This window comes from Peromyscus maniculatus, chromosome 19 (assembly GCF_049852395.1).
Source record: "Peromyscus maniculatus bairdii isolate BWxNUB_F1_BW_parent chromosome 19, HU_Pman_BW_mat_3.1, whole genome shotgun sequence".
Classification (NCBI taxonomy): Eukaryota; Metazoa; Chordata; class Mammalia; order Rodentia; family Cricetidae; genus Peromyscus; species Peromyscus maniculatus.
In genome coordinates, this window is record NC_134870.1 from 30,412,504 (window position 1) to 30,438,270 (window position 25,767).

Consider the following 25,767-nt stretch of genomic DNA (forward strand, 5'->3'; position numbering starts at 1 on the left):
TCCAGCCTCATTACGTGCAGGGCCCTGTCCCCTCCTGCCCTCTGAGGCATGCAGAGAGAATGCATTTCCTTACAGGAAACCCCTTGGGTCAGCAGGAGAGGGAGGAGGGAGGATTAATCGGCTTCCTCCTTAGGCCTGTCCTTCCTTAACTCCACAAAGCCGAGGCCTCAGCAGAGACTTCTGGTATGCGGGAGTGAGCAGCTTCCCTCCCTAAACAAACAGGTGGGCAATAGATAGGAACTTGTAGGTGATGTGTGATGGTCAGACAGGCCTGACAGAGGGGCTTTTCAAAGGAAGAACATAGCAATTCGGCTGTCCTGTTTGTTTTCCTCAAGATAGGGTTTCTCTGTGTAGCCCTGGCTGTCCTGGAACTCACTCTGTAGATCAGGCTGGCCTCAAATGTACAGAGATCCATGGCCTCTGCCTCTTGGGTGCTGGGATTAAAGGCGTGCACCCGCCGCTGCCCCGTTCTTTAAAGTAGGTCTTTGCAATTTATTCTGTGAGCGCCACTCCACCCTGTATGACACAAAGGTGTCACTGACATGACCCTGAAGGGTAGGTCAAGGCCTAGCACCAGCTTCAGGCCCCTGGAGCATGTTGGAAATGCAGAATCTGCCAGGCACTGGTGGCCCACGCCTTTAATCCCAGCACTCAGGAGGCAGAGGCAGGCGGATCTCTGTGAGTTCGAGGCCAACATGGTCTACAGAGTGAGTTCCAGGACAGCCAAGACTACACATAGAAACTGTCTCAAACAAAACAAAACAAAAACCCAAAACAAAATGAAAAAAGAAATGCAGAATCCAAGGTCTGGCCTCAACTCACAGAACCGGAGTTGGCGTTGTCATGGCTCTGCCAGGGCTTGGCATGCACTGGTGTCGGGAAGCCTTGGGCTAGTCCACCCTGCCTTGCTTGTTCTTCTTCCCATGACCAAATGACCCACATCACTAGTCAAGGAATTTTCCCGGTAACTGTGCAGTTGAATTGACACATGCCTTTGTCATTCCTGTTAAAATGGGAGAGAATTTAAAAGTAATCTTAGCACTTTTTCATTTTCGAGACAGGGTTTCCCTGTGTAGCTTTGCGCCTTTCCTGGAACACACTTTGTAGACCAGGCTGGCCTCAAACTCACGGAGATCCTGCCTCTGCCTCCCGAGGGCTGGGATTAAAGGCGGGCGCCACCGCCGCCGGGCTAATCTTAGCACTTTTCATCACAGTGGTAGACACCTTTCAACTCAGCTTTGGGGAAGCAGAGGCAGGTGAATCTCTGAGTTCCGGGCCTGCAGGGCCTGCATAGTGGGACTCTGCTTCAAAATAAATCGATACGCAAACAAGTAAATTCCAGCGTAGTGTGCTAAGTGAGCCAAGTAGGTCATACATAGGCTACAGCCAGTTCCTTGGGGGATGGTAGTTATAGGCTGAATTGTAACCCCTGCAAGGGATATACAGGTTTTTAAAATATTTTTAGTATGTTTTAATTATGTGTAGATGTGTGTGTTTGTGTGTGGGTATGTGTGTGTGAGAGCAGGTGCCTGCAGAGGCCAGAGGCATTGTGTCCTCTGGGGCTGGAGTTACATGTGGTAACTGCTTGATGTGGATGATGGTGGGAATTGAAGTTGGGTCCTCTAGAAGAGCCATCTCTCCAGCTGAGGATAGGAAGTCTGAACTTCGGAGCCTCTGAATAGACCCTTAATTGGGCGCATTGTCATACAAGAGTAGACTAGTCCTCATGGCAGGGGTCCTTACATGAAGATAAGATGACTAGGCATATGAGTATTATGTGAAGGAGGCTGAGGTTGGAGCTGTGAGCCAGGGTATGTTAAGGATGAGGATTTCCAGCAAATGCTAGAAGAGAGAGACTTGGAACAGAATGTTTCCCAGATCTTTTGAGAAGAGCGTCTCCCCCCACCCCCCCAACACACACACACACATTGACTCACACTTCCAGTTCAAACACTGTGTTCCAGGCTTCGTTCCAGGCTGTGGCTGTGGTTCAGTGGTCAAGTGCTTCCTGAGTATACAGGAGCCCCCTGGGTGTGAATCCCAGCACTGCAGAAACTTGCAAGAAAAACTTGCAATGCTTTAAGGTTTAAACACTATGGCAGACGACGCTGAAATTGAGGACCGCATCCCGTGAAATGGCAGGTATCTGGACACTTTCCTGATAAGCATTTGGGCCCTCTGCCAGAGAGGGGTGTGACGTAAGGACAAAGTTCCTGACCTCAGGGGACTGAAATTGCTATGGGGAGGGCAGATGATAAGCAGAAAAGAATTTTACAAACAGCCAACTTTGATGATCAGTGCTTTGAAGGGAATAAATGACAGGAGGGAGGGGCCTGAGATAAGGAGTCTGGGGTGGGAAGGAGCTGGCTCCAGACACCAGCTACTACAAATCGGCTTCGGAGTCTTCTTTTGAGGGTCACCGTTCTCTCTATGACCCTTTCGCTTTTTTTTTTTTTTTTTTTGGTTTTTCGAGACAGGGTTTCTCTGCGTAGCTTTGCACCTTTCCTGGAGCTCACTTGGTAGCCCAGGCTGGCCTCGAACTCACAGAGATCCGCCTGGCTCTGCCTCCCGAGTGCTGGGATTAAAGGCGTGCGCCACCACCGCCCGGCGACCCTTTCGCTTTTTAAAATGAGCTTTAGATGACGTCCCCTGCCTCCCCCAGACCAGCACGAGAGCCAGACATTTGCTGTTCTGCCGCCCTGGCCACGTGGCTTTCCCAGTCTCTGATCACAAAGTCCACCCGTGCTTTGCTGGAAGCAACAGTCTAAACGGGCAGGATTGCAGGATTGCAGGTCGTCAGGTGCATCTCAGCCGTCTTTCCCTCCCTCCTCACAGTGAGGACTTGTTTCTTTACCTCAGTGTCCCCTGTCTCCTCTTGGGATCTCATCCCTGGCCCCCAGACTCGGGTCCCCTCACACCAGGGCCCGAGTGTTCCTTTTCCCAGCCTCTTCCTTGTTTTCTGTGTGCCTGTTCCACCCCAGGCCACATGCCAGGTGCTGTACCCACAGCTAAAAGGACACAGGTTCTGCCCCCACCCCACGCCCCAAGCAAGGTCCACAGACAGACAAAGATGCTGTCTGTGCCCACATACAGACCCAAGCGGGGAGTACCAAGGGCCTCTTCTGGGAAGCGAGCAGGCCCCTGGAAGTGTGAGCCCACCTTGTGAGGAGGTGGCCTGAATGGGAAGGTTTCCTAAGACCAGGATTAGAGTGTGTGGCGATCAGTTAAGAGGGGTGGAGGGAGTCTTCTAGGCAGAGGGATCCACACATGGAAAAAGCAAGCCCTGAGCAGAAGCCCAGAGACCCTGGGAGAGAGGAGCTGTCCCCGTCCCTCCTCACACCTCCCTAAATAAAGAGTCCAGCGGCTGCCAGCCCTTCAGCTGGCCTTACCAAACCCAAGAGCCACTTCCCAGGCTCACTTTATTTGACCTATCAGCATGGCCGGTTACTTCTTCACTTGGCTCCCAGAGCTCACTTCGTCGGTCCCCTCTCCTCCTGCAGCCTCCCAGCTCTCCTTTGTGTCTTCTTTCTGACCGTCCATGCTGAAGTGTCTCTTCTCTCATTCCCTTGACGATCCCCGTCTTATAGCTTGAAAGGCCACCTCCCCAACCCCACATCTCCGGCTTCGGTGGCTCCGCACCGTGCCCACCCCCCCTCACGGCTTCGCCATTTCAGCCCCGACATCTCAAACTTAGTGAGGTCTGATTCGTTCTTTCTCAGACTCGGGAGGTAACTATCCTACCAGATGCTTCCGGCTCAGACCTGGGAGTCTTTCTTGACCCTTGTCTTCCAATCCCTTCCTATTCAGTGCCACCAGCAAACCAGTGTGGAATCCGTCCACATCGTATGCCTCTCGTTGCCATCTTGATCTCACCGACCATTATGTCTCGCCTGTATTATCTCAGTTCGCATTGCGCCTGTGCCCGACCCTGCCCCGTTCAGCTTCTGAAATGCTACCCCTCTGCTCAGAGTCTTTCCGTAGTGGTGGTGGCTGGCTCAGCTGGTATTAGTGTTGGCTGCTGAGCATAAAGGTCTGAGTTTGGAGTCACAGCTCCCCACATAAAAATGCCAGGCACGGCATGTCATGCCTGTAATCCCAGAGCTGGGGAGACCAGGAAGATCCTGGGGCCTTGCTGGCCAGATGTGCGTGAGCTTCAGATTCCATGAGAGACCTTGTTTCAAAAAATAAGGTGGAGAGCAATCCAGAGGTTGATGGCTGGCCTTCACACACACACACACACACACACCCTCACACTCCCTCCTTCCTTCCTTCCCTTCCTCAAGGCTCTACTTGGACTACCTCTTGACCTCATCTCCTCTCTCTCTTACTCACTCTCTTGTTCTCTCTTCCTCCTTCTCCCGTGTGTCCCCCACCCCCCAACCCCCCACCCCCCTTTCGGGTGCACTCAGACTCATCAGAACCCAGGGCTTCCACATCCTCACACAAAGCTCTCTCGCACTGAGCCCCACCCCGCTGACGTTTCTGCTCTCCCGTTCCTAGAGCACTCCTGGCTGCTACTTTAAGGAATTCGTTCTCTGTGCTCTTTGGGCTCTCCCGGGAGCTCCACCCCACAGTCAGACCTCAAAGAATTTGTTATTCCCCTCTGCCCCGCCCCCGCCCCATCTCAGCCAGCATCTCTTCCACTTCCTTATCAGGTCTTGTTGGAGCATCCCCACCTACGTTTTTACTTCCTTTCCCCAGGCCATCCGATGCTCTCCCCGACATTCTTCTTCCCTTGTACTTATCGCCAGGGCACACACCAGTGTTTGCCTTGTTTATCTTGCCTTTAAAGGTGAGCTCTGGATGAGCAGGAATTCTTGCTCTTCCTCCTCCTCTTCCTTGTCTGTGTGATAGTATCTGTGTGTAGTAGTGTCTTCCATTGTTTTCTGCCTTACTACCTTGAGGCTGGGTTTCTCCCTGAACCTGAGCTTGCCTTTTAGGCAAGCCTGCAGGGAGCTCCCAGGATCTGCCTGTTTCTGCCCCAGAAGATGCTGGTGTTATGAGCACAGAGAGCCATGACTAACTTTTACATGGGTCATAGAGATTTGAACTCAGGTCTCCAGTCTTGCAATATAAATGTTCTTACCTACTGAGGCATCTCACCAACACTTTCTTCTTTGAGACAGGATTTCCCTGAGTAGCTCAGGCTTCCTTCCATCTGGCCCCTGTCTCCCAAGGCTGAGAGAGAGGTGTGTGCTACCAAGTACCACACCTGGAATTCTTTCCCTCTTCACCGATAAACTCCTGGCATTTATAATAGTGCCCAGGACTGGAGAGATAGCTCAGTGGCTATGAGCACTTATTGCTCTTGCAGAGGACCTGGGTTGGAGTCCCATTGTCTACATGGTGGTTCACAACCAATTATAATTTCGGTTTCAGGGGATCCAATGCTCTCTTCTGATCTCCATGGGCACCAAGCACACATGTAGTACACAGTCACACATACATGTGGGCAAAATACACATAAAATAAAATGAATAAATCTAATTAAAAAAAAAAAAACAGTTCCAGGGGCTCTGATGCCCTTTTCTGGTTTCTGAGGCAGTAAATGCATGTGGTATACAGACATACATGCAGGTAAAATACCCATCCACTATGAACATCTTAAAGTAGTACCCATCACACAGGAAATGTTAAACACTTATTTTTGAAGTGCTGGAGATTAAAGCCAGAACCTCATACATGCTGAGGCCCTAAAACACACACACACACACACACACACACACACACACAAACACACTCTATCTGTATGTATGATTTTATGCCAGAAGAGGGCATCAGACCCCACTAGAGGTGGTTGTGAGCTACCACGTGGTTGCTGGGAATTGAACTCAGGACCTCTGGAAGAGCAGCCAGTGCTCTTTTTTCTTTTCTTTTCTTTCTTTCTTTCCTTTTTTCTTTTTTCTTTTCTTCTTTTTTTTTTTTTTTGTTTTGAGAAAAGGTTTCTCTGTTCTGGATCTTGCTCTGTAGACCAGGCTGGCTTCGAACTCACAGAGATCCTTCTGGCAGCCAGTGCTCTCTTAACTGCTGAGTCATCTGTCTAGCCCTGAGAGAGTTCTTGATATATTAAATCTAAAAATAATGAACAATTCTTTACTGGGCATAGTAAGGTATACCTTTTAACCCTAGCACTTAGGAGGCAGAGGCAGGTGTATTTCTGTGAGTTCCTGGCCAGCCTGAGCGAGTTCCAGGACAGCCAGAGCTACACAGAGAAACCCTGTCTCAAAAACAAACAACAGCAAAAAAGGTATGGAGGAATAAAGATCTAACTTGTCTAACTTGGCAAGACCATGCGTTCAACCTCTAGCACTGAAGGAGGAAGAGGAGGAGGCAGAGGAGATAATGATCAACAACAACAATAAACCAAACCATAAAACAACAAAACTTTAAGTCAGGTCTGGTAGTACACACCTGTAATCCCAGCACTAGACAAATAGAGACTGGAAGATAAGGAGTTCAAGACCATTTTAGCTGAGTAAGACTAGCCTGAGCTGTACAATAACACATACACAATGACACACACACAATAACACACATATACAATAGCACACATATACTATAACACACACAGCTACCTTTAAATGTGAGTGGTATGCCTCTCCACTTAGACAGATCCTCATTAGTTTTTCTCAGTAGCAGCTCGTGTGTTCCAGTGTGTGTGTGTGCTGTATGATGTGCACACTTGCTCTGAAGGCTAGGCAAGCCTAAGTGCCCAAGTTTAAGTCGGCACCAGTACCTGTTACGCCCAGATCACGGGGACCCTCAAAAGACCACCACAGAGACCAAATCCTATATGTAAAAGCAAAGAACCTTTATTTTCTGTCCAATGCAGCAGTGAGAGCAGAGAGTTCTGAGCCTAGGCGGGGTAGAGGTTTTATCGTAGCAGAGGTTGGGGTGAGGGGATTTCCAGGGTTCAAGACCCTGATTGGCTGATATTTGTCTAGGGGTATCTGTAAAACAAAAATAGGTGTGTGCTAGACACAGGGACATCTAGCCATCTTATCTAATAATTGGACTGTTTGGGATATCAGGTACTTCTCCTTAGATGTAGGCCCTCCCTGGGTGGGGTCAGCTTATGGCTTTTACTGGGTCTGGGTGTTGCCTGCCAGTAAGCCTGTCACAGAAGCTGTGTCTGGGCCTCTAAGCCTGTCATGGCAGCTGTGTGGTCAAGCTATTTTGGGCCCCCCACATATCCATGTATAAGCTAGGCAAGTGTGTGCTTATAACCTCATCATTGGTAGGGAGAAAGATTAGGCGGATTCTGCCTAGCTAAATCTCTCTCTCTCTCTCTCTCTCTCTCTCTCTCTCTCTCTCTCTCTCTCTCTCTCTCCCTCTCTCCCTCTCTCCCCCTCTCCCCCTCTCCCCCTCTCCCCCTCTCCCCCTCTCCCTCTCCCTCTCTTTCTCTTTTGGCTTTTCAAGACAGTTTCTCTGTGTAGCACTGGCTATCCTGGAACTTGCTCTGTAGATCAGGCTGGTCTTGAACTCAGAGATCTGCCTGCCTCTACCTCCCAAGTGCTGGGATTAAAGATGTGCGCTGCCACCGCCTGGCTGTTTTTCATGTAAGGATTTCCATTGGTTTTGTCGTTGTTTTGTTTTGTTTTTAAATGTTATTATAAGTGGGGGCAGGAGAAATGTAGGTGGAGTTTTTCTATGTCTCGGCAGTTGCTCCCAATAACCGCAAAGAGACTTAAATATTAATTATAAATGCTTGGCTGATAATTCAGGCTTATTACTAACTAGCTCGTAAAATTTAAATTAACCCATTCCTATTAATCTATATTCTGCCACGTGGCTTATGGCTTTACCTTTCCTCCAGCATGTCTTGTTCCCTCTGTGTCTCCTGGCAACTCTTCTGACTCCGCCCTTCTTCCCAGCATGCTTTCTGCCCCCAAAATCCTGCTTAGCTATTGGCCAGCTTTTATTAACAATGAGAGCAACACATTATTCCACAGCAGGGAGAGCTCTGAGGCTAAGGGCACTGGCTGTGCTTACAGAGGACCCCGGTTGTATTCCCACCACCTACACGACAGCTGACATCTGTCTGTAACTCCAGTTCCAGGGGACCTGACAACCATGGCAAAACACCAGTGTCCATAAAATAAAAATGAATAAACTAAAAAAAAAAAAATGCACAGAAATTGAAGAGACCGATTTTACTAGTGTTGACAAGGGAGAAGGTATTGATCTTGATGCAGTACTGACAAGAATGTAGAACGACTCAACCACCTTTTTGCTTTTCAGTTTTTACATAAGCATAAAAGAGTGTTCCTTGACATCTTCACACACGCGTATCAGGCACTTTCGCACGTTCTCCTTTTCCTGCCATCTCGTATTGGTGCGACCACTTTGGAAAGCAGTTTCTATAAGGACTTAGCATCCATCTCTTATAGTCTATAGCCATTCCATTGCTGAATATATGCCTAAAAGGAAAGAAAGTGAGGAAGCAGGTTGCGTGTCTGCTCACACACAGCAGCTCTGTTCCTAAACCTGAGGCCCAGAGGTAACACGAGTGACCATTTATAGATGGCTGAATGCACACGCAGGGGCAGCCAAGACGCTTTCTATGAGAACACGCAGTCTCTGTTTCTGTACTTCATCTTCAAGGCAGGATGTTTAGCAGACACATTCCAGCCTTTTTCCACACTCTTTCGGGTACATCCCTGTTGGATATTCTCTCTCTCTCTCCCTCTTTCTTTCTCTGTCCATTTCTGTTTTTCTCTCTCTGTCTGTCTCTGTTTCTCGCTCTCTGTATTTCTCTGTCTCTGTCTGTCTGTCTCTGTGTGCCATTGCATGCATGTGGAGGTCAGAAGACAACTTGGAACAGTTGGGTCTCTCACCACGTGAGTCCTGGAGATTGACCTCGATCATCAGGTTTGGTAGCAACTGATGTAATTCACTGAGCCATGTCACCATCCCTACTCCTGTATTGAGCTCTATGAATTCCTAGAGCCCCCTGGATGTGTTCTATGAGATGAAACTTCTGGAGATTTTGTTACCGTGCCTAGGTTGCCCTTTCCGTTCTGGCAGCTTCTCATCCTGGCCCATTCCTTCTTAGTCTGTGCTCGGGTATTTCTTGTCAGGGCCTGCCCTTCAGAGTAAGGTGGTCTTGTGAGTCTCACTGTAGTTCTTAACATGAAAGCATGATGGATAACGCGTTTATGAATGTGTTTGCTCACAGAAATAGCCATTCCTCAAGGGCAGGAGATGCCTACTCTGTGGATTTTTCTCCCCTATGGGATGCTGAGACTTGAACCCAGAGCCTGCTAGCTGTGGCCCTTAATCTTGATTGTTAACTTGATGGGCTTTAGAGTCACTGTGGAAGCAACCTGGGCATGTCTGGGAGGGAGTCTCTAGATTAGGTTTTTTGAGGTTCAAGGAGACACCCTAAATGAAGGTCCAGGACTGAATAAAAAGGAGAAGGCCTGCTGCACACCGGTATCCCTCTGCTTCCTGACCTCAGATCTGATGGGACCAGCTGCTTCAAGCTCCTGCCTCCTTGACATCCTGACATTATGGACTGTACCCTTGCACTGTGGTCCAAAATAAATGCTCCATTTCTTTTTTTTTCTTTTTATTTTATGTGCATTGGTGTTTTGCCTGCATGTATGTCCGTGCGAGGTGTCAGATCTTAGAGTTACAGACAGCTGTGAGCTGCCATGTGGGCACTGGGCATTGAACCTGGGTCCTCTGGAAAGCAGTCAGTGCTCTCAACCTCTGAGCCATCTCTCCAGTCCAGCCTTCTGTTGCTTTTTCTTTCCTTTCTTAAAAAAAAAAATTATTTATTTTATGTACATAGATGTTTTGCCTGCATGTGTGTCTGTATGGGGGAATCAGATCTCCTTGAAGAGAAGTTATAGACATCTGTGAGCTGCCATGTGGGTGCTGGGAATTGAACCTGAGTCCTCTGGAAAAGCATCCTGTGCTCTTAACTGCTGAGCCATCATCTCTCCAGCTCCGCACGCCTCCATTTCTTCAGTTGTCTTTGTCGGCTAGTTTCTAGCCGCAGCAAGACAAGTGACTAATAACGTTGGCTCTGAGCTACCCTCACAGCTCTTCTTCCTCTTTCGTCTTCTTTTTGTTTTTCGAGACAGGGTTTCTCTTGTGTAGCTTTGTGCCTTTCCTGGAGCTCACTTGGTAGCCCAGGCTGGCCTCGAACTCACAGAGATCCACCTGCCTCTGCCTCCCGAGTGCTGGGATTAAAGGCGTGCGCCACCACCGCCCGGCCTCTTTCGTCTTCTTTTAATTTGTTTGTTTGTTTTGGTTTTTCGAGACAGGGTTTCTCTGTACAACTCTAGCTGTCCTGGAACTCGCTCGCTCTGTAGACCAGGCTGGTCTTGAACTCAGAGCGCTGGGATTAAAGAAAGGTGTGCCTCACCACCGCCTGGCAACAGCTTTTATTATTTATGACATTATATGAATTGGCTCTTTTGTTAAGCTGAACGTATGTTCTATTTCAGTAATAACACCAACAGCTGTAACTCAGATACTTTCTAGGTTACTGGGACAAATGCTATTGTAGTGACTTTTCCTGCTGCTTTCAAAAATACCCGACAAAAGAACTTCAGGGGAGAAGTGGTTTATTTTGGCTCACAGCTTGAAATGCCTGGTCCCATTGCATCCATAGTCAGGCAGGAGAGAAAGAACGGGTACTTCGCTCGGCTTTCCATCTCCACACTGTACAGGATTCCAGCCAGGAAATGGCACCATCCAGAGTGAGTGGATTGTCCCACCTCAGAGCCCCCCACAGGCATGCCCAGAGCCTGGTCTCCTAGTGATTCCACTTCTGTCAAGTGGACTTAACAATAGTCATCATATGTACTGTTAGCTAGAGATTAGAGATTTTCTTTTTAATTTCTTTGTTTTTGAGACAGGATCTTCCTGTGTAGCCCAGGCTAGCCTCAAACTCTTGCTGCTGTCTCCCTGGTGCTGGGATTACAGGTGTACACTGCTATGCCTGACTTTCTTTTTGCTTTCTTATCTGCCTGCCTGCCTTCCCTTCTCCTTTTTTTTTTTTTTTTTTTTTTTTTTTTTTTTTTTTTTTTTTAGACAGGGTTTCTCTGTGTAGTTTTGGTGCCTGTCCTGGATCTCACTTTGCCGCCTGACTCTGCCTGGGATTAAAGTCATATGCCACCACCGCCTGGCCATTGTCTCTTTTTTTCCTCAGCTGGTCTGGAACTTGATATGCAGATAATGTAGATCAGAGCTCTGACTACCTCTGTCTCCTAAATGCTGGGATTAAAAGTGTGAGGTTGAATAAAGTTCTGTTTTATCTGTATAGTGTATCCAGAAGAATCAGTTCATTCCTAAATAAATATTTAGGTTGTCCCCAGATCTCTTTAATTTTGATTTTGTGAGACTTGTCTTATGGAGCTCAGGCTGACCTTGAACTCCTGATCCTGCCTCTACCCTCCTGAGTGCTGGGATTGTAGGTGCAGGTGTGTGGTTCTCTACGTTTTTACTATGACAAATAGTGCTGAAAATATGATGTGCTTTTACTGTCTCTCTGAGATTATTTATTTATTGTGTATCTGTATGTGATGTAGGGTGGTGTGTGTGTGTGTGTGTGTGTGCGCGCGCCACAGTGCATGTGTGGAGTTCAGAGTACAAATTTGTGGAGTTGGTTCTCGCCTTCCGTCTTTATTTACATGGCTTCCAAGGATCAAACTCAGGTCAGGCTTGCAAAAGCAAGTGTCTTTTCCTGTTGAGCCATCTTGCCAGGCCCAGGTCCCACTTCCAGTGCTCTTGGATTTATACCCAGCAGCGGGCTTGTTGGGTAGACAGGTAGTCTAGCTTTAAGGGTTGTGCATTGCCATGCCATTTTCCACGGTGGCTGCTATCATCTCACCAGCAATGCAGTTTCCCAGCTCCCTAACTGCTGGGAAGTTGCCAACTTGCTGCTTTCTATTCCTTTATAGTAGCTATGCTGAGGTTGGGAATTTAGCTCAGTGGTAGAGTGCTTGCCTAACAAGCGCAAGGCCCTGGGTTCGATCCTCAGCTCAAAAAAAAAAAAATAGCTGTGCTGATAGGTTCTGGTAAGGCAGTGGCTTCTGCTGCTGTTGCTCCTGCCTGCCTCTTCTCTTCCTCCTCTTTCTCTCCCCTCCCCCCTTTTCTTCTTTCCCACCTCCTCATCCTAATAGAGTCTCTACGTGTAGCCCAAACTGGTCTCAAATTTGGGATCCTCTTCCCTCCACCTCCCAAGCGCCAGCGTTGTAGGTGTGGGCCACGACACCCACCTAACAAACATTTTTTCATGTAGCTCTTGGCTCTTGGTGTGTCTCCATTAGAGAAATGTCTGCTTTTAAGTTGGACTGTTACTTTTTGTTGTTATTTTCGTCGTCGTCGTTGTTGTCGCATTGTAGAAGTTCCTTACGTGTTTTGGAAATTAACCCCTGACCAGATACACAAGTGACAAGTATTTTCACTTTTTCCTCCTAGGCTGGCTGCCTTTAGCGATTTCACATAGTCCACGGCCATTACAACATCAAAGAGTCATGAGCCAAATGTTCTTCGACAGGAAACTGGGTAAGTAGATCTCAATCCATGCATATAATGCAGTTACTTGTGTTAGTTTAAGAGACAGATGGCTCTGGGCAGATCAATGTGGAGATACATAAATAAATGCAATGTTGAGCAAAATGAGTTGTGTTTTTGGTTTGTTTTTAAGATTTATTTTATGTGCATTGGTGTTTTGCCTGTATGTATGTCTGTGTGAAGGGGTCAGATCTCCCCTGGAACAGTGAGCTGCCATGTGGTTGCTGGGAATTGAACCTGGGTCCTCTGCAAGAGCAGCCTGTGCTCTTAACCGCTGAGCCATCTCTTCCTGTCCCAAATGAGAAGGTTTTGCTATTTGTTATGAGCTTGCTTTGTTTCTGTAATTTAAAAAGCACCATAGAAATTAAGAAGACACACCTGACGGGAAAGACTACTGTATGAATTTGTTTCAGATGTCTCAAAAAATGGATCCTTGCGGATTTTTGTAGTGTTTTCCTAAAATGTGTCACTTTCACCTTTCTGGTCTGGTTTTTATCTTCAAATACCTTTTTAGAGGTAGAGTGCACAGAAACTGGAGTCCAGGGAGGCAAGATGCAGTGTCCACTAAGAGTCAGAGACTGTTGTAGACAGGGGTTTCATTCCCATGGTTTCTAACCCAGGGTACATCCTAGAAAAGTCCAATTTCAGGCCCATGGGAAGGGAGGCTGATTCCTTCAGGTGGTTAAGACCATGGGCTTTGGAGGTACAGATGCCTTTTTGACTCCTGGCTTTACCAGCCACAAGCTGTGTGATCTTGGGCAAGATTTTTTGTTTGTTGGTTTGGTTTGGTTTTTGAGCAACCAAAAACTTCGAACTCGCTCTATAGAGTGGGCTAGCCTTGAACACGAGAGATCCACCTGCCTCTGCCTCCTGAGTGCTGAGATTAAAGGTGTGTGCCACCACGGACTGGCTGGTTTGGGAATATTCGTAACCTCCCTTTTTGATTGCGGGGTGTTTCTCATCACCGTCAGAAGTGGTTAAGTCACATCTGTACATAGGATTGTTGAGAGGTATGGATGTGAAGGGCCCCAAAGACAGTGCTTCGTAACTGTTCCTTTTTGTTATTTCTATGGGAAGGACAGCCCAGCAGCTGGAAGGAATTAGGGTAGATTAAAGGAGTCAACGAGGAAAGGAAGAGTTTACTACGGATTGGAGATACAATTCCATTTCCTAGTCACTGTCTCCCTCCGCCTTCTAGCTCTCTCTCTCTCTCTTTTCTTTCTTTTAATTAAGTCTCCTGTTGTTAAGTGCTAGCAGATGCATAAGTGGTAGCTCAGGAGGAACGGGAGGAAGGGCCTGAGGCAATGCTCTGCAGTATGTGGAAGAATAGGGAGGGGGCTTGCATGGACTGGTGAGAAACAGTCACGGAACAAGGGACCAGGCTGTTCTCTGTAGACCTGCATCAGCTCAGGAAGTCATTGCCTCTCAGCTAACCCTTCAGCTCTGGGCTGCCTTACTAGTGTGAACATACCCAGCCATGCCAACCCTAAGGAACCTGTGGCCTGCTATGGATGGGGCTATCACAATAGCCCCAAGGCCAAAAATGCTTTGAATTTCCAAGCAGAGTCAGGACCCCCCCCCCAGCTCTTTGTGCCCAGAATGTCTCTGACCAAAAGTGCAGACTAAGAAGGCATCCTGGGCTTTTCCACCTGCCTGGCAGAAAATCCTCAGGGTGTGTGTGAGCTTGGTGTAAGCATGTGTGAGAGAGAAGAGGATGGAGCAGGGAAATGGAGAGAGAGGGAGGGAGGGAGAGGGGGAGAGGAGAGTGGCAAAGGGTGTGCCTTTGAGGATCCTCATACCTAGCGCCCACATGGGTCTGGCTGCTGGAAGCTGGACACAGATTTCTTACGCAGTCTTCACAGCCAGGGGGATTGAGGTATACAGGCCTATGACTGTATCCCAGGCTGAGTAGTTTCAGTGTTGTCTTAGATGGGACCCTCTGAGAAGAAGCATTTATTGTTTTATATTAGTGGTTCTCAACCTTCCTAATGCTGCGACCTTTTAATACGGTTCCTCATGTTGCAGTGACCCCCCAACCAGAAAATTATTTTGTTGCTACTTCATAACTGTAATTTTGCTACTGTTATGAATTGTAATGTGAATAGCTGATATCCAGTATATCTGATATGTGACCTCTGTGAGAGGGTCATTGGACCCCAAAGGGCTTGCGACCCACAGGTTAAGAACTACTTTTCTACACCATGCTTAAAAAGTAACGATTATGTCTTAGTGTTCTATTGCTATGAAGAGACACCAGGACCATGGCAACTCTTATAGAGGAAACATTTAATTGGGGCTGGCTTACAGGTTCAGAGGTTTATCCATTGTCATGGCAGGGAGCATGGTTGCATGCAGGCAGACATGGTTCTGAAGAAGTTGAGAGTTCAACATCCAGATCGGCAGGCAGCCGGAAGAGAGAGATACTGGGCCTGGCTTGGGCTTTGAAACCTCAAAGCTCACCCTCAGTGACACACTTCCTCCAGCCAGGTCACACCTACTCCAATAAGCCACACCTCCTAATCCTTCTCAAGTGGCGCTACTCACTAAGACCAAAGCATTCAAATATATGAGCCTGTGGGAGCTATTCTTATTCAAACCTCCACAGATGGTAATAGTTAGAGAAACTTATATAGTGTTTCCATGTGCTGGACACTGTTTGACACACACACATTTATGTATATTTTTTAATAAAATTATTCTATGTGTTTTTCACATCATGTATTTTGAACCCATTCATTCCCCATCCCTTCACATCTGCCCTCCACCCCTGCACTCTTCCCTCAATAAAACAAGATTCCAGAGAAAAAAAATGAAGAAAATAAAATGAGAAAAATTTTAAAAAAAGGGAAGGATTTAATAATCTTGTCATGGAAGCTGCAGTGGGACCAACAAGTCACACTGTATTCCCCTCTGTCTGTACATCTCTACTTGCGTCTCACCAGCACATGTGCGGTCATGGGGTCATGGCTAGAAATCCTATCATAGGCCAGGCTGGCGTGGAACTCACAAAAATCCACCTGCTTCTGCCTCCTGAGTGCTGGGGTTAAAAGACTGCTAAATAATAATAATAATAATAATAATGATAATGATAATAATAATAATAATCACTCTATTAGCACCTACAAATTTAAAAAGTGTTTTATGAGTTTGTGAGATAACTCAGACTGAGTTTGGTCCCTGAGACCCACACATAAGGTAGAGAGAGAGAACCAGCTCTTTCAAGTTGTCCTCTGCATGAGCACACGCACGCACGCATACACACATACGCACAGAGCATAATATAAATTTTAAAAGTTAAAACTTTTTTTTTCTTTTTCATTTTGGTTTTTCAAGACAGGGTTTCTCTGTGTAACAGCCCTGGCTGTCCTGGAACTTCTTTGTAGATTAGGCCAGCCTCGAACTCACAGAGATCCGCCTGCCTCTGCCTCCCATGTGCTGAGACTAAAGGCGTGCGCCACCACTGCCTGGCTTTAAAAATTAAAAACTTTGAACAACTTTTGTTTAAAAAAATACTTGGAGGAAATGCCTTGCTTTTTCTAGCCAGGATCACCAAGGATTTTTTTTTTGGTATGTCTTTATTGTTATGGTCATTGTAAGAAAATTGTATGATTTTATCCAATTCTCAGGCAGGTTTGTTTGAACACCCCTAACATTCATTCTCCTTAAGCGGTTTGCAAGATGGAGTGAGAGGTAACAGGGTAGCTAAGGAAGGGGCCTGTTGTCCTGCCAGGTGAGTTGGGGGCCCTGAGCTCTAAGACATTTGCGTTTCCAGCTGTGCCAGGGGATTAGCGGCTTAGGCCAACCTCATGGGAGTGGGTTTTATTGTCACATCTTCTGAGGCTGAAGCCGGAATGTTATGTTTTTTGTTTTTTGGTTTTTTTAAACTCAACACCATCTGCTTCAAGATCTCCACAGGCTTAGAGCTTTCCTCCAGTTCTCCCCTTCCAATAAGTGTTCATGTTTGGAAAAGAGAATTCACTCTGGGCAAGTGACAGATGAGTGATATGGAAAATACAGTCAGTCAGCGGCCAACCTTGTCCGTGGTGATTCATGTCATCTCGACAGGACAAAGAGCCTAGCATTCTGCGGTGCAAAATAGCCGGACTTAAAGACTTGGCCGCCTGTATCAGACAAAGGCATGCAAAGAGTTTGTAGTGTAGATATACAAAAGTTAGAAGCTGGAGTGAGAATAACAGGCCAAGATGGGTGCTCACGTGAAGGTGCAGATGGGATGCGCCATAGGAAGGCGAGTTTTCTTTGATACAGCTCTGCCTTGAGAATCAGCACCGTCCTGAGCGAGTGAGCACAGGACACTTTGATGGGAACAAAGCTGCTTGTGTAAGTGTATGGGAGGGGTGGTGCCCAGCTCTCTTCAGCAGAGTCCGGAAATTCGTTCTGTAACAATGAACTGTAATTCCAAGTCAATGACACCTTCTAAATCCTCTCAGACTCTGCCCAAAATTATAGAGGAGGGATGGCGAGTCAATTCCGTTCAGTCAGAACTGGATAGCTGTGTGCTTTGCTCAAATGCCTGGGATCTAATGGAGATGGGCCGGCAGCCAGGAGCACAGCGAGTCAATACAGGACTTGGAAGAACGCTGATGCTAGGGGCAGATAATGAGGCAAGGGCTAGGGTTTGAAAGCATGACCTCGGAGTCTTCCTGTGTAATGAGCACAGCCTAATGGAGGGCTGAGACCTGAGCCCCGGGTGCACCTGTGTCTGAGCGAGCCCCGCCAGCAGCTTGGCCGTGTCCCTAGATAAGGTGGTGAGCCTGGCTGGTGGGGACCTGAAAGCTTTCAGACTGCCTTGTCTGTGTGCTGCAAGGGTAGGAAGCAAGTCATTTCCTCAGTGGGGGATAGGCGTGGGGCTTAGCGGTCGAGAACTTGAACCACTAGGGCGCAGAGACCCCGTGCCCCGTTTACTAACTGTGCGGACATGAGCTCACTTATGCTGGAGTCTCAGGTTTATCTGTAAAGTGGGAGAAGGAAATGATAGCACTTACCCTACAGGGTTATTACGAGGGTTGAGTAAGACAGGGGATTTAAAAAGCACTTTACAGTGTACTTGGCACTACACTTGAGTACGTGATAAATATATCTGTGATTAAGGAATACGGTCATGGGGTTAGGGGTGTGTGTCCAATGGTAACAAGGCCCTGTGTGTGCTCACCAGCACCGAAGGAGGGTTGGGGGAAGGGAGAGCGGCTGAGATGGCTGAGGGGGTCAAGGCGCTTGCTGCCAAGCCTCACAGCCTGAGTTCGATCCCTGGGACCCACCCACATAGTAGAAGGAGAGAACTGAACCCAGAAGGTTGTCCTCTGATTACATGGGCGCCATGGCACATACACACAAATAAACAAATGTAATAAAAATTGGAAAAAATGGAAGGTGATCACTGTGTTAGTTACTTGTCCTGTTGCTGTGACAGAAGCCGCTTGAGGAGGGGCTTACTGTGGCTCACAATTTGGGGTGTGTTCACGGTGGCAGGAAAGATAAGGTAGTGGGACGGGAGGTGGCTGACACAGTGAGGAAACAGAGATGAACACTGGTGTTAGAACTTGTGTTTTCCCTTCCCTTCAGCCTGGGACTCTGGACCGGGAGGTGGTGCTGCCCATGGCTCTTTCATGCCCCACTTTCAATGAATACAGTCTAGATATCCCCTCACAGACATGCCCAGAAGCTCCCAGAAGCTGGCCTCCTAGGTGGTTCTGGGTTCCTGTCAGTTACCGCTGTGACAATATAACAATAGCTGTGTCTTGGTTTTTCCCTCTCTGCGTTCTGGACATGGCTTCTACTTTGTTCTCCACAAGTAACCATGGACAGGGTATGGAATGAACTCAGGCCATTGGCTAGAGGTGAAGTTTTAGAACAGGATTCTCACAGCCAGGGCCTTGAAATCCAGACTCACATAAACTTCCAGGCGTTTCTCTGACGTTGAAGTGAGAGACTTGCCCCAGGGGGACCACGATATTTGATTTCCTCCCTTACAGAACCTTGAATATCTCAAAGGAATACTTCTTCCAGGACTGTGAGCCACCCAAGAACCTACCTCTCTAGCAAGCTCCCATGTGACACTTTTGCTTCTTGTTGTGAGACCACATTTTTGACTCGGAATGACCCTCTGGCAGCTAGTGTTGTGGCTGAGACAGACTTCTTCACTTCCTAGAAAATACTCAACTAGTGTTTGGCTGTAAGGCACCTCACTGGCTAAGTAGCCTTTGTTTCCTGATGGCAGGGATGAGGGTATGGTGTCCTTTGGTCAAGCCCAGGCCACCTTCTTTCCTGCAGCATCTTTCCAATGATCCTACTTGATTACTTTGGCACATAGTAGGCATTTACATCCTTGCTTTTGGCTTTTTATGGGAGACATCCATGGCTGGGGTTCTACAGTGGCTGTGAAGGGTTAGCAGTCTCTGAAAACATTTGCAGATTTTCCTTTGCCCATTTCCTTGTCTGGAGAGTTCCTGTAGCTTATAGCAGTTTTTCCTGGGAGTCCATCTCCTCAAAGGCATCTACATACATCCGGAATAGCCCTGAATGTGGCCTGGCACAAAACCACATACTGACTATAAACTGAGATTTCTTCTTGATGACTCAGGTGTACAGTTCTCCGTGCGAACAATATTGTGTTGCAGCGTCAGAAGGTTGGACGCGCCCACATGAGGCCGGAGAAGCGGTGAATTCTCCTTGGATCTGTCTCCACGGCATGCTGTCTGTGTTCCCTCACACGTCTGTTTGGAGGGTGTACCTGAATCTCCTCCTAACCAAACTGCCACCATCTTCATTAGAACAGCTGTGCTCGCCTGCAAAAGATCATCCCAGCCGGGCTTGTTGACCGTGGACCCCACATCATAGAAGAAGGGTTGGGGAGCATCCTGGGGCCACTCCCAACTCCTCCCAATGAGTTGTGTGCCGTTCTGCCCTCCCCTTGCACGTGGCCTTGGGGTTTGGGGAGGGGCTAGTTCACACTGCTGGGGGAGTACAAGGGGAGATGTTATCTCTGTTGGGTGCAGACCTTCCAGTGTGGCTGCTCTCAAGCCTTCCATGTTTCTGCCTGTACTCTGGCACCTTTGCTCCGCAAGTTCATCCAATAAACTCATTGGTTTTCCAGAGTGAGCATCCGCGGAATGGTACCCTGTTTTGTCATTGGGATCTTAGGAGGAGGAGTAGAGGTTGTTTACATCTTTCCCGGGGAAGGCGTTGTGCCAACAGAAGGCTAGACTCTCCCAGGTTTCTGTACATCTGTTTATTTATCTTCTGTAATCTCTGTGATGTAGATGGATTTTTTCTTTGGGCTGCCAGCTCACAAAAAAATGACATGGAGACTTCCTACTAACTATGAAAGCTTGGCCTTAGCTTAGGCTAGTTCCTAACTAGTTCTTATAACTTAAATTAACCCGTATTTTTTAGTCTACGTTCTTTTATGTGGCTTGGTTACTCTTGCTCTGAACTCCTCCCCATCCTGCTTCCTCTCTGTCTGGCGACTCTGCATTTTCTTCTTCTCAGAGCTTTCTCTGTCTGCAAATCCCACCCATACCTTCCTGCCTGGCTATTGGCCGTTCAGCTTTTTATTAAACCAGTCACAGTGACACATCTTCACAGAGTGTAAAGATATTCCCTGACACCGTGGGACATGGTTTGGAACACCTTTGTCATCATAACAGGTTTTTTTTAGTTATCTGTGTACCTCTAAGCTTGGCACCCCAGACCATGGATAGGCCCCTTTCTAGGAGTTGTCTCTCAATAGGAAAGGTGACAGATCTCTTCTTGATTCGATCTGAGGCTCCCCCCACCCAGCTTCTTAAAAGTGCCACATCTTTGGAAACCTTCGTCTACTTGATAATACTACCAGTTTGGACTATGGGTGACATCGTTTAATTTTTTTTTCCTTGTATTCATTTATTCTGTGTATGGGGATGGGTGGGCGTGGGTGCAGGGCAGCATGCATGTAGAGGTCAGAAAACAGCCTGTGGGGATTGGTTCTCCTTTCTCATCATGTGGGTCCCCTAGGGATTGAACTCAGGTCATCAGGGTTGGCAGCAAGCCCTTTCCTCTTCCCCATTCTGTTTTTCTCTTGAGACAGGGTCTCACTATGTAGCCACAGCCGGCCTTCAGCTATCCAAGTAGTGAGCCACCAAGGCCCACTAAAGAAAAGGTTTTTGTGGTTGATTTTATTTTTTTAAGAAACACACAAAATTTGTTGCTTTTTGTACCACTATAACAAAATACTTGAAATATTGGACTTACAAAGAAAAAAATGTATTTTGGCTCTTTGTACCCTCCACCCCTTTTTATCGGGAATCTAACTATGTACCTTAGGCTGGGCTTAAATTTGTGACACACAGTCAGAGTGGCCTCTAATTCATGAACCTCCTGCCTCAGCCTCCTCAGTGCTGGGACTGCGGGTATGTATCAGTATGCTTGGCTTGACTCAGGTTCCAGGCCATGGTTGAGTATACCCATTTTTTTTTTTTTTAATATTTTTTTGTGTAGAAATGTTTTGCCTGCCTGTATATTCGCCACATGTGTGCCTGGTGCCGACCATGGAGGTCAGAAGAGCTCATCAGATCCTTTGGAACTAGAGTTGCAGGTAGTTGGCTGCCACGTGTGTGCTGGGAATCGAACCCAGTTCCTCGGCAAGAGCAGCCAGTGTTCTGAACTGCTGAGTCGTTGATTCTGCGTACCCATTTGTGTTAGGCCTCTGGTGACAGTGCTGGCTAGTAATGATGGGAGCATGCAGTGGAGTGAACTGCTTGCCTCATGGCCAAGAAGCAGGCAAGCAAACAACAGAAAGAGTCAGGGGAAGCCGGGTGGCGGCGGCGGCAGCAGCAGCAGCAGCAGCAGCAGCAGCAGCAGCAGCAGCAGCAGCAGCAGCGCACGCCTTTAATCCCAGCACTTGGGAGGCAGAGGCAGGCAGATCTCTGTGAGTTCGAGGCCAGTCTGGTCTACGGAGTGAGATCCAGAAAAGGCACCAAAACTACACAGAGAAACCCTGTCTCAAAAAAAACCAAAAAAAGGCCGGGCGGTGGTGGCGCACGCCTTAATCCCAGCACTCGGGAGGCAGAGCCAGGTGGATCTCTGTGAGTTCGAGGCCAGCCTGGGCTACCAAGTGAGTTCCAGGAGAGGCACAAAGCTACACAGAGAAACCCTGTCTCGAAAAACCAAAAAAAAAAAAAAAAAAAAAAAAACCAAAAAAAGAGTCAGGGTCCCACAGTCCCTTCTTCGTAAGGGCATTGACCTCAGCACCTCCCAGAAGCCAGGCCATGGTGGTGCACACCTTTAATTCCAGCACTTTGGAGGCAGAGGCAGGTGGATCTTTGTGAGTTCGAGGCCAGCCTGGTCTACAGAGTGTGTGCCAGGATGGCCAGGGCTACACAGAAAAATCCTGTCTTGAAAAAAAAAAGAACCTCCCAGAATCCCTTTTCCCATAGGTTCATAGCATCTTTCAGTAGTTATCCCCTGGGATCAAACCTTTAGCAAGTGGACGTTAGAGGACTATTCACATATGTTTACTGGGCTGGAGGTAAGGGACTAGTAACAGCTTTGAACAAACCATAATCCAAAGGTTCAGGTACCATAACAATGGACAGTTTTTTCTTCTCTTTTTGTGGGCACTAGAGGCCCTCAGGTCCGTTTGTTTAGTTTAGTTTAGTTTTGTTTTGTTTTGTTTGTGATAGGTTATCACTTTGTAGCCCAGATTGTCCTGGGACCCAGAGTTCGAATCCTAGGATCACAGGCACAAGCTGCCATGCATGGCATTCCCTTTCATTTTCTCTTCCTTTTTTAATAGTTACGTTTGTGATGTGGGGGATGGAACCCAGGGCCTTCTGCATTCTCAAGAAGGGCTCTACAACTAGGCTGTGCCGTTAGTTCACAGTTCCTTCTGACACAGGATCTCACTAGGTTGTCCAGGCTCGCCTAACTTTGCAGCCCAGGCAGGCCTTGAACTTTTGCTCGCCCTGTCTTGGCCTCCTGCACATCTGAGATTACAGGCCTGAATATTCTTTTTCCAGATGTTGCCCTTTTCCTCATTCTCTCCCATCCTGAGTGCTTTGTGTTGCTTTTCATGTGACATATGCAAGACCTGCTCTTTGCTCTGTGTCCTCATGGGCTGTTCCTACAGTTAGACCACAGTACCGATGGTCCTGCCTCTCCTCTTGAGTTCCCCATGCAGCCTAGCATCATTTTCATGTCTGATCAGGATGACAATAAATGAATGATTTTGAACATAGGGGATCAAGGACAGAACCAACAGCATGCCTCTAGACACCAACACTGCAATGTCTTTGAACATGGATGAGCTTTTCTCAAAGCTTGTGTTACGGTAGCATCCTGCAGGGCGCTCCTCAAAAGTAGATCCAAGACCCCGATATGCAGAGAGAGAATGTTCCATACCACAGCTTCTTCTTCAAGATTCACAGATTATCGGTGCATACTAAAAGTCGAGAAAAGGTGATGTCAGACGTAGTTTTCTGAACACATTTGACCATAAGGGGTCTCCTCCCCTCTCCTACCACAGACCACTTAGTAATGGTAAGTAAAATCTGTAGATTAGTATTCTAGAAAGCAGAATTTGAGATGAGCTTGTGTGGACGTTCAACTCGTTACAGCCTATTTAGTGATATTAGTCTGTGGCCCGTAGTCCTCTGTTGTTTATTGACCAGAATGGGAAAGTTACAGAGGGTGTAAACCACCTTGGTGAAAATCAGTGTGTCCTGCCAGTTACCCCTCAGGAAGGGTAAGACTTCTAAGTCTGTCGGTGAAGCGTGGGTCCCCTGGGTGGGTTCTCTTCAGGTATTATGTTATGAACAAAACTCAGGTATATTTTCAAGCTCCCAGGAAACCCAAGCCTGTGAGTGCTCCCAGTAGTAGTAGGAATTGGAATGTTATAACAGCCCCATTATTGAACTTGGCGTATCTTGGTTATCCTCACAAGAAACTCAGGCTGGACAACAATGATTCTTAAAGAAGTTCAGCATGCCAGACTTAGGAAAGTTCCTTAAGGGACATGATGAACAGGAAATAGAATCAAGTATCCAGCCCAGACCTAAGTGACCCCAGAGTCATGTACTCAACGAATTCACTGTTAGCATTTTTTTCCACACCTGTGCAGTCTCCGGGCATTTTTTTTTTTTTTTTCCATGTCAGCTTTGGGTCTGACACAGTGCTTGGGAAAAATGAGGACATCAGCAAAATAGATTGCTTGCTCTTTGAAGGGGCATTTGTACCTCCGTGGAGACTCTACTACACATCCAGCGAACAGAAGCAAATGTGTGGAGTCAGAGTGCCAGATGTCACGTGATGTGTACCCACAGAGTGTGCAGAGCTTGATAGGCACACCTTCACAACCTACTCCGTTCTGCTTTACCCATTCTTACAAGCTCCCCTTTTAGTTTTCATCTTTTGGTGTGACCTCAGCTTGTCCCCAAGGAAAACCACTAACTACTTGGCTCGGCATTCTAGGTCTGTGGTGACCTGCCAGCTGCCATCTCCCAGCCTTGGAGGTGACCTACTTTGAATGAAATGCTGCTGGCTTTTTCAGTTGCATGTTCAATAGGCTGAGTTGGCAGCCTGTCAGGAGGCTTATGTCATCCAGGGATTGTGTCAAGTCCCTCCCGGTTTGGCTTCCTACTGGCAGATACCCTCAGGGTGCTCTTGGAAGCCAGAAGGTGTGGGAGGCCAGGGAGGGACCACAAGAAAGCAGGGAAAGAGAGAGAGAGGTGCTGGGAAGACCCAGACCTAATTGTCAAAGGGAAAAACAAAAACATGCATAAGAAAAGAGTTTTCTAGAACAGAGTGACAACACCCTACAGTGAGGTGACTCCCCACAGAGCAGCTTTGCTCCAAATATGGACTCCCCTCCCACTCCAAGTCTCCTCTGTCTCTCTCTCTCCCCTCAGGCCTTCTTCAGTCTGGATGTTAAAGCGGTATTCCATCTCATCCATACTAATGACCCGCAGGGGTGAGGGCAGAGAGCTTTCTACCCTATGGCTCTGGCTCTTATTCCATAATGACCCTCCCCTTTCCATGATTCTTTCTGTGGACCTTTTCTTCAGGCTGTGTTTGTTAAATCTCTGCAGAGGCCACACATCCGGGTTCCTGCCCTGTGGCTGCCATTCTGCACAGGTCTGGATGGTGATTGCTCAGAGCTGTGGCTCTGTCATCAGGGCATGGGAATTCAGTGAGCGTGTGTTCCCTGGAGAGTGGTGGCTTTGGAAGTGTGGACTCCCCTTTCCCTGTTAGAGTTAGGTGAAAGGTTGCAGATAGCAATGGGGACGTTAGGCCGGGGCCACATAGGGCCTCCCTCAGAGGCCTGATCAGCCCCAGCGTTCCCTCCAAGGGCTGCCTCTCTGGAAGGCAAAGTTCAAGTTTGTATGAACCGCCGGCCGGAACACATGAAGTGGTTAAAATTCTTTATGTCACTTTTTCTAAATTGGTTAAAAGCTTGGGTTTATAATTGTGAAGATTAGCCTCAAATTTTCCCACCAGAAACTACTCTCTTAATGAATATGTGTTTCCGAGGGATAAGAGGCTGTGGGCTGATTTCCTCCCTGGCTTCAGCCTGCCCTTTTTCATTCCCTGGTGTGTCTGTCGCTCAGCCCCAAGCGTTAGTTGAGCACTTTGTTGCCATGTGCACACAGCACCCAAGGCCCATGCTGGTGGTGCTGATGGTCAGGAAAAGGACAGGGAGTCAGGAAGTGAAGCTCTTCTGTGCGCCTGCCCTCCGAGCACTCCTCTGTGCCAATGATGGAGATGCTGTAGGAAGGAAAGGCCTACAGTGGATCATTAGGCGAGGCCCACCTGAGGTGGTGGCATTTGGACCCTGTGGTAGAGTCTGAGGAGGCGCCGAGACACTGGAAGAAGCTAAGCTGGCCCTGCACAGGGTCAGTAAGTGTTCCCACTCTTTGGCAGAGTGAACTTGGCCAACGGTCCCTTCAGCAGAAACAAAGTGGAAGCCAGGTGTGCGGGATAGTTTTATGTCAACTTGACACAAGCTAGAGTCATCTGAGAGGAGGGAGCCTCAATTAAGGAAATGCCTCCATAAGATCCAGCTATAGGGCATTTTCCTAATTAGTGATTGATGAGGGAGGGCTCAGCCCATTGTGGGTGGTGCCATCCCTCGGCTGGTGCTCCTGGGGTCTATAAGAAAGCAGACTGAGTAAGCAATGGAGAGCAAGCCACTAAGCCGCACTCCTCTGTGGCTCTGTTTCAGCTCCTGCGTCCAGGTACCTGTTC

The 25,767-nt window shown here is 47.7% G+C and overlaps 1 protein-coding gene across 5 annotated transcripts in view; it reads left to right on the forward strand.

Annotated features, from left to right (window-relative positions):
- LOC107401216 (uncharacterized) overlaps nt 1–25,767 on the forward strand; it is a 385,225-nt gene that overhangs the window by 75,272 nt on the left and 284,186 nt on the right. For all 5 annotated transcript variants that reach the window (XR_013046060.1, XM_076555095.1, XM_076555096.1 and 2 more), the window contains one exon: nt 12,436–12,522. Coding sequence is in view for 2 of the 5 variants with exons in the window: in XM_076555096.1 (XP_076411211.1) it covers nt 12,492–12,522 (31 nt within the window). In the remaining 3 variants the exon portion in view is untranslated. The remainder of the gene's footprint in view (nt 1–12,435; nt 12,523–25,767) is intronic.